This window comes from Micrasema longulum, unplaced genomic scaffold (genome assembly GCF_059751315.1).
Source record: "Micrasema longulum isolate JH-2025_06_02 unplaced genomic scaffold, ASM5975131v1 h1tg000498l, whole genome shotgun sequence".
Classification (NCBI taxonomy): domain Eukaryota; kingdom Metazoa; phylum Arthropoda; class Insecta; order Trichoptera; family Brachycentridae; genus Micrasema; species Micrasema longulum.
Window position 1 is genome coordinate 380,520 of NW_028277695.1, and position 14,230 is coordinate 394,749.

At 33.8% G+C, this 14,230-nt stretch overlaps 1 protein-coding gene across 1 annotated transcript; it reads left to right on the plus strand.

Annotated features, from left to right (window-relative positions):
* Window positions 1-710: 710 nt before the first annotated feature.
* On the plus strand, window positions 711-4,441 carry LOC148281104 (tubulin alpha chain-like). The gene is made up of 4 exons (XM_088227307.1): window positions 711-1,408; window positions 2,590-3,006; window positions 3,264-3,392; window positions 3,479-4,441. The coding sequence occupies exons 1-4, from the start codon at window positions 1,406-1,408 to the stop codon at window positions 4,268-4,270; spliced, it is 1,341 nt and encodes a 446-aa protein (XP_088083433.1). The 5' UTR covers window positions 711-1,405; the 3' UTR covers window positions 4,271-4,441.
* Window positions 4,442-14,230: the final 9,789 nt, after the last annotated feature.

Genomic DNA, 14,230 nt, shown 5'->3' on the forward strand with positions numbered 1-14,230 from the left:
TGTAGTAAGTGTTTTAATATTATGAGGTAAGTCATTGTACATTATTTTTAGTCTATTGTTTATAATTCATTATAGAAATAAAAGACGAGTGATACTTTAATCCACAAATTTGGAATATCCAGTGACCGGTCTCATCGCTTTCGCGACATCTTCGAGACTGGTATCTTTATTAAGGAGTTTAGTGTATTTATACAAAACAGAGGTAAGGATAGCGAATTCAAAATTGTATGAAAGTAAATTTAAAAAAAAATATTATATCTTAAGGATCACTAACAATAAATTTTCGTGTTAACTAATGAGTTGATAAAATGCTCTTTTGATGAGTTTAAGTATTGTATATATCAGTGGTATATATATTATTTTTATTTTTACTATCCCACCCTTTGTGAGTGTGGTTTTTGTCAAATTATGATTTCTGAAAAACGGACTTTTTGACTTTTTACCCTTTGTTTTTCAGAAATCAATTGTTAATGATCCTTGAGATAAAAATAATTTTATTTAATTTACTTTCATATAATTTTGAATTCTCTATCCTTACCTCTGTTTTGTAAAAATACACTTAACTCCTTAATCTAGATAGACACCAGTCTCAAAGATGTCGCGAAAGCGATTAAACCGGTCACTGGATATTCCAAATTTGTGGATTAAAGTATCATTCGTCTTTTATTTCTATAATAAATTACAATGCAAGATTTTTCACTTACAAACCTAAATGTTTTATTGTTTATAAGTCGGGATTGGCCTATTCTTATTTTGACTCATTGTATGTGGAAGTGTTGTAATCTTCTCGTGTTGTGTATGTCAGTTACTTTTGTCAGCGAGATGTCATCGTCTTTCATGTGTTCTTGTGTTATTTTATGGATTAGCTTAAGTGTTCCTACTTTCCTCGGGCTGTCTATTGTCTATGGCTAGGTGTTTTACGTTTTTATAAAGTTCTACGGTCGGCGTAAGGTTGTGTAGATTGTGTGTGTTTTTAAGTATTTTGTTTTATTTATTTATTTTAAAGAAACAAAACATAAACTAATTTCAAAAACGTTCATTGAAATCCGTTGGATGTTAAAAATAAATTGTATTTTGTACCATATGCTGGTTTTCGTTAGACATATTGAATCACTTTTAAAGTCTATAGGTAGGTAGTACTTATTCGGGTACTGGCAAAAATCGTAGTAAAATATACTTACAATTTTCAAATGTTGTAAATGAAAAATGGAACTCCAAATCGAAAACAAAATACAAATCAAAGAAAGGAAAATTTCCTAAAAGATTTTTAGTTTTTTACCAAAATTGGCTATGTGAGGTCGTTTATCAAAATTTAAGTTCAATTTTTTAATTTTTTTTTCAAATATTTTGTTTCTGCACTATTTAAAGAAAATTATTTTGTGAAATATATTGCTAAATTTCAAAAATGGTAAGTTTAAAAAAATATACACGTGCTTTGGGATCGATGTAATAATATTACACGTACTTCACACTATTTAACAGATGAAAGAGTTAAGGAAATGTAGATGTTTAAACAAAGGCAGAATGGTGAATGTTACACGGTGTGTAAAGTGGCCACCTAAACCAGCCAATGACAGGTCATAAGCCCTGTAAATATGCCTAGACTCCCATATTCCCTTCTCAAAAATGTTTTCCCTTTCTATTGCAACAAAATAATTAGATGTATTTTAGTTTATTAGTTAGTTATGCTTTGTATGTGTATTCAAATTAAATTCGTCAATCGAATAAAAGTAATAAATTATTCGGACGTTAATGCGAGATTTTTAGTAAATGATGTACTTAATTTCTCATGAGTTTGGTGCTCAATAAATCAATTTTATCAAAACCATTCACCCGTGCGCACGCAAATTAAACGAAATATCTTTGGAACAAATCCAAATCATATTTATTACTTTAAAGGCTGCGATATTTTTAGAATCCCGCTGAAAATAAAAGGATATTCATTTGTCATATTTTGTATCATTCGTGTGTCGCTGTAAAAATGGCTTAAAATGCTGATCAGTTTGTTGTTTTGCTGCTTTAATTATTGACATGTCAAATGTCGGAAAATGCATAACCGCAGAGAAAACGAGGACGCCAACACTTTCAGGGAAACTACATGTTGGATTGTTTAATTTAAAAGAGTGGGTGGGGTGAGGTAGTGCAAACTGTCATAATTTGTTACACGACGCTAAATTAAATGTTTGTCCATCATCATCATTATCATTTCCCTGTTCGCACCCACTAGTCGATAGACCACTAAATTGGAACTCCATTTGCTGCGTATTTTTATCATTTTGTTACATAGAAGGTAAGTGGTCAGATGCCAGTCCAGGAACTATTAAACATCGCAGTGTCAAAGCACATACAAATTCAATATTTCAAACCCTCTCCGGAATCAAACCTAGGACCTCAAGCAACGAATTCGCCAACCAATCTATTTCCTTTTTCAGGGTTTTTACCTCGGAGTAGCCATCGAGTCAAAAACGTTCGTCCAGGATTCTGATCATATTTTCACACATAAAACTGTATTTTTCATCTGACTCATCCGGGCATGTTTATTTGTTACGTGGTTTTGAAAAGAAGTTGATAGCGAGTTTTTGTCCGCAGCGAGAGTGCATCTCTATCCACGTGGGGCAGGCGGGAGTGCAGATGGGGGGTGCGTGCTGGCAGCTGTACTGCCGGGAGCACTCCGTGGGCCCCTCGGGGGAGTGCCAGGAGCAAGCGCAGCAGCAACAGCACCAGCGTACGGCCGACCAGTCCAGCCGGTCGCGCGAGACCTTCTTCTCCGAGACCAAGGCCGGGCGTCTAGTGCCGCGCACCGTCATGGTGGACCTCGAGCCCACCGTGGTGGACGAGATCCGCAACAGCGACTACGGCGCGCTGTACCACCCCGAGCAGCTCATCACGGGCAAGGAAGACGCGGCCAACAACTTCGCACGCGGCTTCAACACTATCGGCCGCGAGATCTTGGCTCCCACCGTGGATCGGATCAGGAAACTGGCTGACCAGTGCTCCGGCCTACAGGCAATCAATTATATTATTTTAATAATATTTATGTTTTTTGTAGATATTCCTTGATAAAACTCCACAGTTAATGATTTTTATAAAAATATAAATAAAGTCCTGAAAATGCCCACTTACGCGAAAGCGCTCGTTGGTCAAATTAAATAGAATAAAACTTAACCAAGAAATTTTATTGATATTTTTATCAAAATCATTGTTATTGTTGTAGCGCTGTAATGTACACTTTCACGTTTTATATTATGATTCATGGTTTTCAGGGTTTCCTAGTTTTCCATTCATTGGGGGGCGGTACCGGTTCCGGGTTAACCACTCTACTTCTAGAACAGTTGTCCGAGGAATTTTCAAAAAAGAGTACTCTAGAAATTGCGATATATCCATCCCCGAAGGTTCGAACATTCAGATATCAAACTCGATAATGTGTTTTATTCCAGCTCGGTTAAATATTTTAATACATGTCGAAGTTTCGTTCCAGATGTCTACAGCGGTAGTGGAGCCGTACAACGCTGTCCTTTCTACCCACGGGTCTCTTCCCAACGCGGACTGCGCCTTCATGCTAGACAACGAAGCTATCTACGGCATATGCCAGAAGCGCCTCGACATAGAGAGGCCCACATACTGCAACCTGAACCGGCTGATCAGCATCGTAGTGTCATCCATCACGGCCTCGTTGCGGTTCGAGGGAACCCTGAACGCTGACCTGTCGGACTTCCAGACCAACCTCGTCCCCTACCCGCGCATCCACTTCCCCATCACGGCGCACGCCCCCATCATGTCGCCGGAGCGCTCGTACCACGAGGGGTTGACAGTCCCGGAGATCACTTCCCAGCTGTTCGAGCCCGAGAGCCTGATGATGATGTGCGAACCCAACGCCGGCAAGTACATGGGCTGCTGCCTGCTGTACCGCGGCGATGTCATGCCCAAGGACGTCAACGCGGCCATCGCCAACGTGAAGCTCAAGTCCAATATCAAGTTCGTAGACTGGTGCCCGACGGGTTTCAAGATCGCCATCAACGACTCTGCTCCCGCGTCCGTCCCCGGTTCCGACCTGGTGGCCGCCCCGCGGACGTCCACGCTGCTGGCCAACACCACGGCCATCCGCTCCGTGTGGGAGGCGCTGGACCGCAAGTTCGACCTGCTGTTCTCCAAGCGGGCCTTCGTGCACTGGTACGTGGGGGAGGGGATGGAGGAGGAGGAGTTCAAGGACGCGCGCTATGACCTCGCTACTCTGGAGATGGATTATCGGGAGGTGGAGTATGACGCGTAGTAAGCAAGTTTTAGTGTTTTCATTTTTATAAATTTTGCATTATGTTCGTAAACGCGCTTTATTGTGATATCTAGATTTAAAGAAAATGTTATTCTGGCGAGAAATAAACGTGATATTTATATTTGGTGTATTAAATACTACGTATCGTTTGAATAATAAAATGTAAAACTATTTTAGTTTTCTTATTTATGAAATTACGCGTGTAAAAAGGTATGTCACTGTTTTCACGGTATATTACCGCTTGTGCCTTCTGAAGGTCTTTTTTTTTTATACTTTCAAAACTGATTTGAAATTTAAAAAAAAATCAATGGATTACTTAAGGAAATAAGGTATTATTTTAAATGATCTGGTATTCTAAAAATAAACCGGTAAATACAAAAATGTATTATTTGTGATTATGTATTTTTTCCGATTGATGTGGTATTAGCATAAAATTAAGAATAGTCTAGAAACCGCGCACGCGCATCAAACAGAAGGCGACTTAACTACTCCTAAACGAGCAGTTTTACGTTTTGACCCATTAGTTTCATTGTAGATGTCGCTCAGTACGCAACTCCCGATTTGAATTCAAATATGCCGTTTTGTGTCATTTTAAAGTGTAGAAATCCTTTTGGGATCAACAAGAAACCGAATGGGATCACATTTTATGTGAAAGTAGCATTACTAAAAATTTTTATTCTTTTTTAACCTGTCAGATCGTCAAAGAAAACAAAATGGACATTTTGTTAAGTGCTGCCAGAGTAATCAATTTGTTTACGCTACTTTTTAATTGATAAGAACATTTTTTTTTGATTTAGTGGAATTTTAGCTTCTCTGCTGACAAAGAAAGGAAAACATAATAATTATCGCTTTCAAAGTTTAATTTAGAAGTGTAAAATGCTCTTATTAATCCTTAATAAATTAAAAGAACGAGATGGTATGTTTCTTTTTCTACAAATTTCTTTTTTTTTTACAGTCGTTATCGGTTATCATTGATAGTAAAAGATTTTCAAAATGGGCAAAATTGCAACAGCAACTTATTCATTAGGTTTATTATTTTTATCTTTTAAAAATTAAAATATAGCTTTCTCAAATATTCTAGTAGTGCCTTCTGAAGAAAAGCCGAAATAAACTGATCCAGGTTCCTGCACGAGACTTATGTGCTTTTCAATCTTTATTTGTCAATAATATTTTTATTTTTTTTACAAAGCAAAGATATCTTTGTCTCTTGAAAATCAATCCTTCAATGTTTGGATAAATATTTTTTTTTTCGAAAATATTTTTGGCTCTTATTCTTTCTTTTTATAGCTTGTTGTGATCTTATATACTCGTACATTAAATATTATTTCTTAAAACAGAATTTGTAGAAAGTAGGGTAACAGATGCAGTTGCAGCTGCTACTCTGTATGAAACCTTGTAACTATCACTAATCTGAGGAAGTTTATTAGGTTTTGGGTTTTTTTTCTACCATACATGCCTGCAAGTTGACGTAATATTTATTTATTAGTAATACTATTTTCCTGTCATCTGTAGAACTATCAGAAAGATGCAAATAAACTGAAGAGTTTGATAAATTATTTGATTTTGTTTTTTTTCCTCTCACTTCTCTCACGGACGGTTGTAATAAGTTTATCAATACTACCAATTATCTTTTTACGGAAAGTTCGTTGGTCTTCGAAAAAAGACCGTTCTACTAGTGAGACAGATTTATCCTTACTGCATCTATAAACAGCAAAATTTGTGCATTTTCACCGCGCAACATCAAAGAGTTTTTGTTTTTTTTGAGAAAAACTATGTACCTTGTTCTATAAGTAGCTAACGCTATTACTCAATGTTTTCTGTTTTTTCAATAAATTTGGGTAAATCTAAATAAAAATAACATTATTTGTTTGATCCTCATACATGAAACCATAGAATAGGAGACTTTTTGCCATATTTCAATTATTTTTATCGTCATTCCCTTTCCGCACCTAATGGTGCATAGGGCACTGTATTGGTACACCAATCGTAAGATTTCTCGATAAATTTTGTTACATGAAGCTAAGGTGATCAGTCTTACGCTTCAGGTACCAGTCCAGGTACTATGAAATATTCTAGTGTGAAAACACTCTCTCAAATTAATATTTTATATCAATCATGTCGGGAGTCGAACCCGAGACCTCTTGCATGATAGGCAAACGCGCTGACCATTACACCACGAGGCCTACTGTTATTTTATTTTTATAGAAACTCATTAATATATTCCTGACGCCGCGCCGGTGGCTCTTGCTACGAAGATTTTTTCATTTGATGTCTCACCCATGAGCAGTGTCTGTCAGACAGCCTCATTAGTTGTTTAAGATGAACTCTTCATTTCTTTAGGAGTTTAGTTTAAAGAGTGGGATTTTTAAAAGTTTCGTATCTTTTTTTTTAGAAGACATTAAGATGAATTTCATCTAAGTAAGCAATCGAAATCAACACACAAAAAATAAGTTGAAACTTTAAAAAATACGTAATGTTTATAAAACTAGTGAATTAAAATGAAGGGACAGGTGTAAGATGAATACCGCCATGGATAGATCAGAGATTGGATAAATCTCTTGGACCTACTGTTCTGTGACCTATGACCTAACGATCTGCGCCTACGTTGTTGCGCAAATGAGGATGGAAAGAGCGTCATGGAGGCATGTGGAGGGGTAGGAAAAAGAGGAGAAGGATAAAATAGAGCTTAAAAAGTTAAAAATTCAAAATTAAAATCGAAATGAAAAAATTATTGTGACATAAATATTATGGATAAATCCTTCATAACGTAATTTTTTCAAAATGTTTTTTTAATTCACGGCGTTTGCTAAAAAACGTGTAATATTTGAACAGAAAAGTTTTTTTTTTATTTTTCAAATTGTATATTTTTGTCTTTTTTCAAAACTTTGCGGCATTTTAGCGAGCCAAATACATATTTTTTTAAGAAGGTAAATGGAAGACATATACTATGGCTATGAAATAGATCATATCAATGATGAAACACTAAAAATAAGGTATGTTAAAATTCCACATTTATTTTGAATTCGACTCTTCATTGCATAAACTAAAATCGGTGTAAAATCTTGCCGTGGCATCAAGGATAACGATTAAGTTCTACATTAAATGTCGATAGGGCAGTTAAAATTTATTAAAATTAACATAACCTATTTGTATTTAAACCTTCATTTCCTATTTCTGTCCCCATTAAACATCAAGAAGCAAAATTCAGCGCGCAGCGTTGCAACCCTACCGATTTTTCGGTTGATTTACCGATTTTGGGCGAAATCTACCGATCTCCCAAATTTGATAGAAATTTCGCCGATTTTTAAACATTTCTCTCGATTCCTTAGAACATTTTTTTCTACCTATTTATTTGACCTTAATATAGGCAATCCCATTATAAATCAATAAACTAAATTCTCACTTTTTTCTGTTTGCTTAGAAATGGACTTTTCTGCCATTTGTTTTCTTTAAAAAAACTATTTATCCTTCGATCGTACATAGTACGTTGATTAGTAAATTGTTATTCCCGGTTATTTTCAAAGTTGTTAAATTAAAATGATGATATTTTTCTCAATAATTTCATAGTTTCTATTTTATTAAATGTAATGTTGGCGGATCACTAGTTTTAATAGTGATAAAACGTTTTTTTCATCTGTAACTATTTTCAGTTCAAGTTTAGTTATCTATTTTAGCGATAAGTAGTCATTTTTAATTAATTCACTGAGCCTAAAATTCCGATAAAAGCGCCATAAATATGAAAATTTACGGAAACTATTATGATCTCACCGGAAATCGAATCCGAAACCGGATTGTTTTTCATTACACGGAGGTGTGTCGGGCAAGCGTCTTAGCTACTAGTTTACGGAGGCCGCTATTTGCTTTGTTTGTTTTTTAAGTTCCACTTGCTCGTTTAGAGAAACTTAATACCTCCCTTTGCCCTCCTTACCACCCCCGCCCAAAAGTTAACGAATCTACCGACATCTACCGATTTGTTATTCTTAGTCTACTGATTTTCGCTTAATGGATGATGATAATGCTGAGTCTTACGCTTCAGGTGCCAATCTGGAAACAATAGAAACTAATGTAGTGAACAAACATCATTTTGTAAAAAAAAATCATAGACCATCTTGTCGAAAATTAGGCCAGGAACCTCAAGCCTGCTAGGCTAATGTACCAACCACGGTATTCCACGAGGCAGAAAAATCGTGATTTACGCTATCAAAATTTATTGTCAATTTCTGATAGTATTCTGATGTTTTTTTCGCACATCGGAAATAACGTTAAAAGCGGGTTAAATATTTAGAGCGGGTTTTTATGATTCTAATGATAAAAACTATAAATAAAAAAAAAAACATCTTTTCATTCATGATTTTCGGTTTTAAAAACGAGCACACACAAAACAGCTCGGAGTTTGGGTCACTTCACTTTGAAACCACCCGCCAAGTGGGCTTTTAACACACGTGCGTACAAGGCATGGTGCGGTGGCGTAATGCGTGCCGTTTGTCTCATAGGGCGCGAAACGCTTTCGTTTTCAGGTAATTAAAAATATATGTATTTTAATCCATTATAGAGAATGTACCTAATGTCGCACGGAAAAAATAATAATACCGTTACCGTCGATATTTTGAACCTATTAAAAAAAATACTATTTAAAAAACGAGAATACCTATTGCATTGTTATTGGGTAAAAAGTTATTTTACTTTATTTTATAAGCTAATTCAATTAAATTATACACATAAAAATACATGCAATTCGTAGATATTTGTCGATATCATTCTACATGTAAACTGTTAAATCAGCCACTCAATTGGATGGCTAGACTCATTAAATGCCGGAATTCAATGAAATGGCTAACGGATGCTTAACTTAAATGAAGAAAGCAACGTTTAAGGGTTGAACGTCGCTTTTCCTATTTAATTTTAATACAACAATAAAAATTGTTTTATTTTAAAATGAATTATGTTATATGAAGTTATGTGAAGCTAGGATAGGTTAGGTTAAGTTTAATAATAAAAAAAAGGTTTTTTACTCAACGTATATCATCCTATCTACCTATTTCCAAACGGTTAGCTTTCAACCAACCAACCAACCAACACGTTGAACGCGACACATGCATATACAGGGTATTTTTTAAACCCTGACACATACGAAACCACGATGATCAGTATGGGCAAGAAGACATATTAGCATATTTAAAAAGTATTTAAAACAAAGACCTTTTTAAAAAATAAAATATTAAAAAAACAAATGGTTGCTTACTTCTGCAGGGGAGAAGTGAGGGGAGTGCTGCCGCGCAGTTGTCGGCGCCCGTCGCCCCTCCTCGTTTCTCCCCTGCAGAAGTAAGCAACCATTTGCTTTTTTGATATTATATTTTTAAAAATTTTATTCATTCTAAAAAAATATTTCAATGAGCCATTCTTGCTCATAATAATAATAATAATAATGTTTGGATAATTTATATAGCGCCATTTTTGTGAAAATCACCTCAAGGGCGCTGTACAATAAATAAATATCCCAACACGTCTTGCAGCTGCAGAGCGCATGGACGGTTGGGATTCTAGTTCGTCGTCTCCAATTATGATATATTACAATTATGATATATATGAGCTAGATAACAGAAGGTCTTGCAGCTACAGAGCGCATTGACAATAAGAAATCTAGTCCCTATTTACATTTTTATTTTTAAAATTTTTGACAATGAAGTTTAGAGTTTAGGTGATATTTTAAAAACGAAATAAAAAGCAAATTTATAAAATTAGAAGTTAGATAGCAACAAGTCTTGCAGCTACTAAGCGCATGGACGGTTGAAATTCTAGACCCCATTTACTAAATTTAGATATTTGATAGTTGATAACATTTACATAATATGATAAAAATAATATGATAGCTAACATCACAAAAAGTCTTGCAGCTTAAAAACGCATCGACAAATGGAATTTCAACAACATAAGAATGATTTTAAAAACTTAATAACATAAAATAATTTAAAAAAAACGCAATAATAATACATTGAGCAAAGAACAAGTAAGTATGGCAATTAAGTGAACATGCAACAGCACAAAAAGTAAAATATAAAAAAAACTAAACCAAAATAGCATTCCTTAACTTATTATTAAGGTTAACAAGACAATAGACGATACTCAAACATAAACTCGTCCCTGATTTCCTGATTTATTTTGGTATGTAGTAAACAGGATCTATTGTCTTTTTTCCTAGTAAATAACTGTAAAAACATTTGGTTCACATTTGGCTGTTCCCTGGGAGATGATAGTAGAAACGCATTTGTGTGCGTAGTGTAGAGTGTAGGTACCAAGGAATCTATCCGTATCTTGTTAATTTTGTTTGTTATTATTATAAGCATTTTTCCCGCTTTAAATTTCTGATTATTATTTTTTTACTTTGATTAAGATGTCAGATAAACTTGTGTATTACTTTTGATATTCGAGTAATTTTACGTGATACAGGAAAAAAGGTATCATTTGAATTTTTAAATGAACATAGATAGGTAGCACTATATTATACAGAAATTGGTTTATAATAAATAGTTAAATTTCGACACTTGATCTTCACAAATAAACACCTTTTTAAACAGTTTTAACAGAAGCTCAGTTTGTGGCGTTTGAATATATTTTGGTTAGAACAAAGCGTTGAATATAATAACGTTTATAAAACAATGCTTTAAATTAATTATCTCACTCTCTGTGTATAGCATGTCCACACCTTAGCGACTTAACTCAATGTTTATAACAATTTAACACATATTTGTGTATTTTAAACTAAAGTTGCAGAGAGGAACTATGTATATTTCACACCCAGCCCGATCGGAGGCTGGGTGGATATATTACTACCACCGTGGTTTCGGATGTGACAGGGTTTAATGCCTGTATAGTATACTTTATTAAAGAACTAACTAACTAATATTTTTTTTATAAATTTTTTTTAAACCATTGATGAATAAATAAATAAATTAATAATATTTTTTTTTTAAAAAGTACCTAGTAGAATTTTACTTATGTATTCAACCAATTAACGTTTTTATTTGTGTAAATTATTTCAACACTACAATCTAAAGGTGCACCGTCAGTGGGTGAAAGCGCCAATTGGTTAAAAAAATAACTAGAAATGTACCAAGTATTTAATTTATCGCTTATATTAAGGAAACGAAATATTACAACAGAGATGAAGAACATTTTAAAGAAAGGAATGTTGAAGTCTTGTCATCTAGGGGTTAATAACCTGTCTTTGGTCGGTTTAAGTGGTCACTTTACAAACTGTGTAACATTCACCATTCTGCCTTTATTTAAACATGTACATTCAATAAATTCCTCTATCTGTTGATATTTGGCAGCTCCATGTGGTGTAAAGTACAGTCCTTGTCTGCAGGAATTTGGACTAATTTAAAACTTTGTTTGTATTAAAATATAAAATAATATTAACAGTTTAAAAAAACATAGGATTCATACAGTTTTCAATGTTATGCTGTGCATAAAAACAATAAGATAAAGATTTACGGATTTGAAGTCTACCTCGACCTTTGCTTTAAAAGGCAAACTTCCCACTTAAATCGAACCAGTAAAAAACAGTAATTACTTATGCAAATTGCTCAAATTTTGTCACCGTTTTGTTTGAGACACGTTTTTGTATCGAATTTCTAACGTTTATACATATTATCTACATTAGAAATTCAAGGATACCATAATCTCCATGGAAATTTCGTAAATATAAAAATTGAAGAATTCTCATTTATTGCTGCAATAATCGAGACCAAAGTAACACTTTAATATGATTATATTTGCTGGGTAAAAGTGCCTCTTACTTGTATAAGTACGAGAATGTGCGAGCATGTTTTTTTTCTTTTCTCGGCAAAGCACCCGAATTTGAGTGATACATGCCTTAATTTACCAAAGTTATTGTTGCAAGGTTGCAAAATTGTTGCAAATTAACGAAAGATTTGACATAATTTAACGAGCGGATCACATGTAGAACAGGGCTGAATATTAAAATCATAATAAGTAATATATTTAATATTAATTAACATAATTTTAATTTCTTAAATTATTTAGTTTGTAAGAATATATACTCGTACTTTGTGTCTTGGATATTTTTTTTTGTATTTCCTTAAATGTTTAACTATCACACTATTGACCATAGGACAGTTCAAGGAAAGAAGATGCTGAATATTAAGTGGAAAAGATAGACCCAGTAAGCAAACGTCTATAAAAAATTCGTCATTAGGTAACAATCTGCAGTTAAATAGAACGTGATCTGCAGTCTCCTGAGTATGTTTTTACGTGCGTATGTATTCAGTTAGCGGAAATACACTAGTTCAATATTAACTACGTGATTTCACGCTCAAAGTATATTTTAAAATGTTAAAAAAACTTCGTTAATATAATATGGCCGTTACTATAAAATGCCGACGAAGAAATTCTTCGAGAAGTTTAAGTTTTGGCAAATCGATCGTCCTGTTCATTAATCAGACATGTCCGAAAAAACTAAATCGAAGTTAAGTAAAAAATATGCACCGGCATTCTTCACATAACTGCAAAATAAAAAAAATAAAAACAAACTAAATAAAAATACCACCAAAATATATAATGACGGAAAACTTTTACATAGATAAATGGTAATATTTTATGTACGCAATCATTAAACATCGGTTGAAAAAATAAGAAAATCATGCACAAATTGACAATGTACGATTAAATAGTTAATAATTAAAATAGTTAGTTTCTCATTATCTCTGAACCCATTATTTAGAGATGTCTACTAATGAACTGGATGATCAAAATGTCTGTAAATAAATATGCAAGAAGATTCCTATGTTCCGTTCTGAAAATTAAAAAAACAATACTCGTTTCTGTTGAGATGTGTCTTATCTTAATATAATCCATCAAAGGTTCAATTAAGTACTGGTTGTTTCCATAGAAATGAATATAATTTAACGAGTGACATTCAGTGGACAGAATGCTGCTTGATGCAGTGAAATATACGCCACCATTCAATTGTTTTTTTTAAATGACGTTTAGTATCTAGTAACATTCAATTTCTAAGCGTTTCGTTCCGGGTGAACTAGCCGCCAAAATGGACGGAATCACTTGAGCAGAAAAAAAAGGGAATTACAATTGTGTAAGTGATTTAAATTATTATAATTCATGTTGATCCAATGTCTCCAGACATCCCATTAATCTGCGTTCGAAATCCAAAGAGTCCCTATTTTACTATTTTTATTTATTACATATATTTGATTTATTGGTAACAATTCTGATTCAAATGCTGCACGGCCAGTGCCATATTATTATTTAAATTAATTCCACATTAATAGGTCTGAAGTTTGGATGATACATATATATAGTTGGATAATTTATAAAGTGCCATTTTTAAAAAAATCACCTCAAGGGCGCTGAACAATAAATAAATGTCCCAGCACGTCTTGCAGCTACAGAGCGCATGGACGGTTGGGATTCTATTTTCTCGTTTCCAATTGAGTGAATGTTACACAGTGTGTAAAGTGGCCACTTAAACCAGCTAGTGACAGGTCATAAGCCCTGTAAATGCATAGACTTCCATATTCCCTTATTTAGGGTATTCTCCATCCCTGTTGTAATTTGTTAATCATTTATTTGTACCTACATAGTAGGTACATGAAATAATGTAAGTGATATATACTATAAATTGCTATTTTTTCTGTGGTTCTGTGTGATACAAACAACTCACACCTATGAAATCAACACAAACAACGTAACTTTGTGATACATTATATTGTGTAGCTATATTATTTATTAATTCAACAGGTAACATAAATAAAAATAAATCCATTCGATTATTTTTAAAAAAGGAAAATGGATTTTGGGGAATTTGAAAAAGAAAAAATCAAGAAACTGGAGCATAAAATATTATGATTTATCGTAATGTTTTTTATTGATATTTGTTATCGAAGACGTCAAACATTTCATTATAAAGCAACGAAATGGCCA

Coding starts and splice junctions, on each gene's coding strand:
- LOC148281104 (XM_088227307.1), top strand. Junction 3,007..3,263: donor ACCAGTGCTCCGGCCTACAG/GCAATCAATTAT, acceptor CATGGTTTTCAG/GGTTTCCTAGTTTTCCATTC. Junction 3,393..3,478: donor CGATATATCCATCCCCGAAG/GTTCGAACATTC, acceptor GTTTCGTTCCAG/ATGTCTACAGCGGTAGTGGA.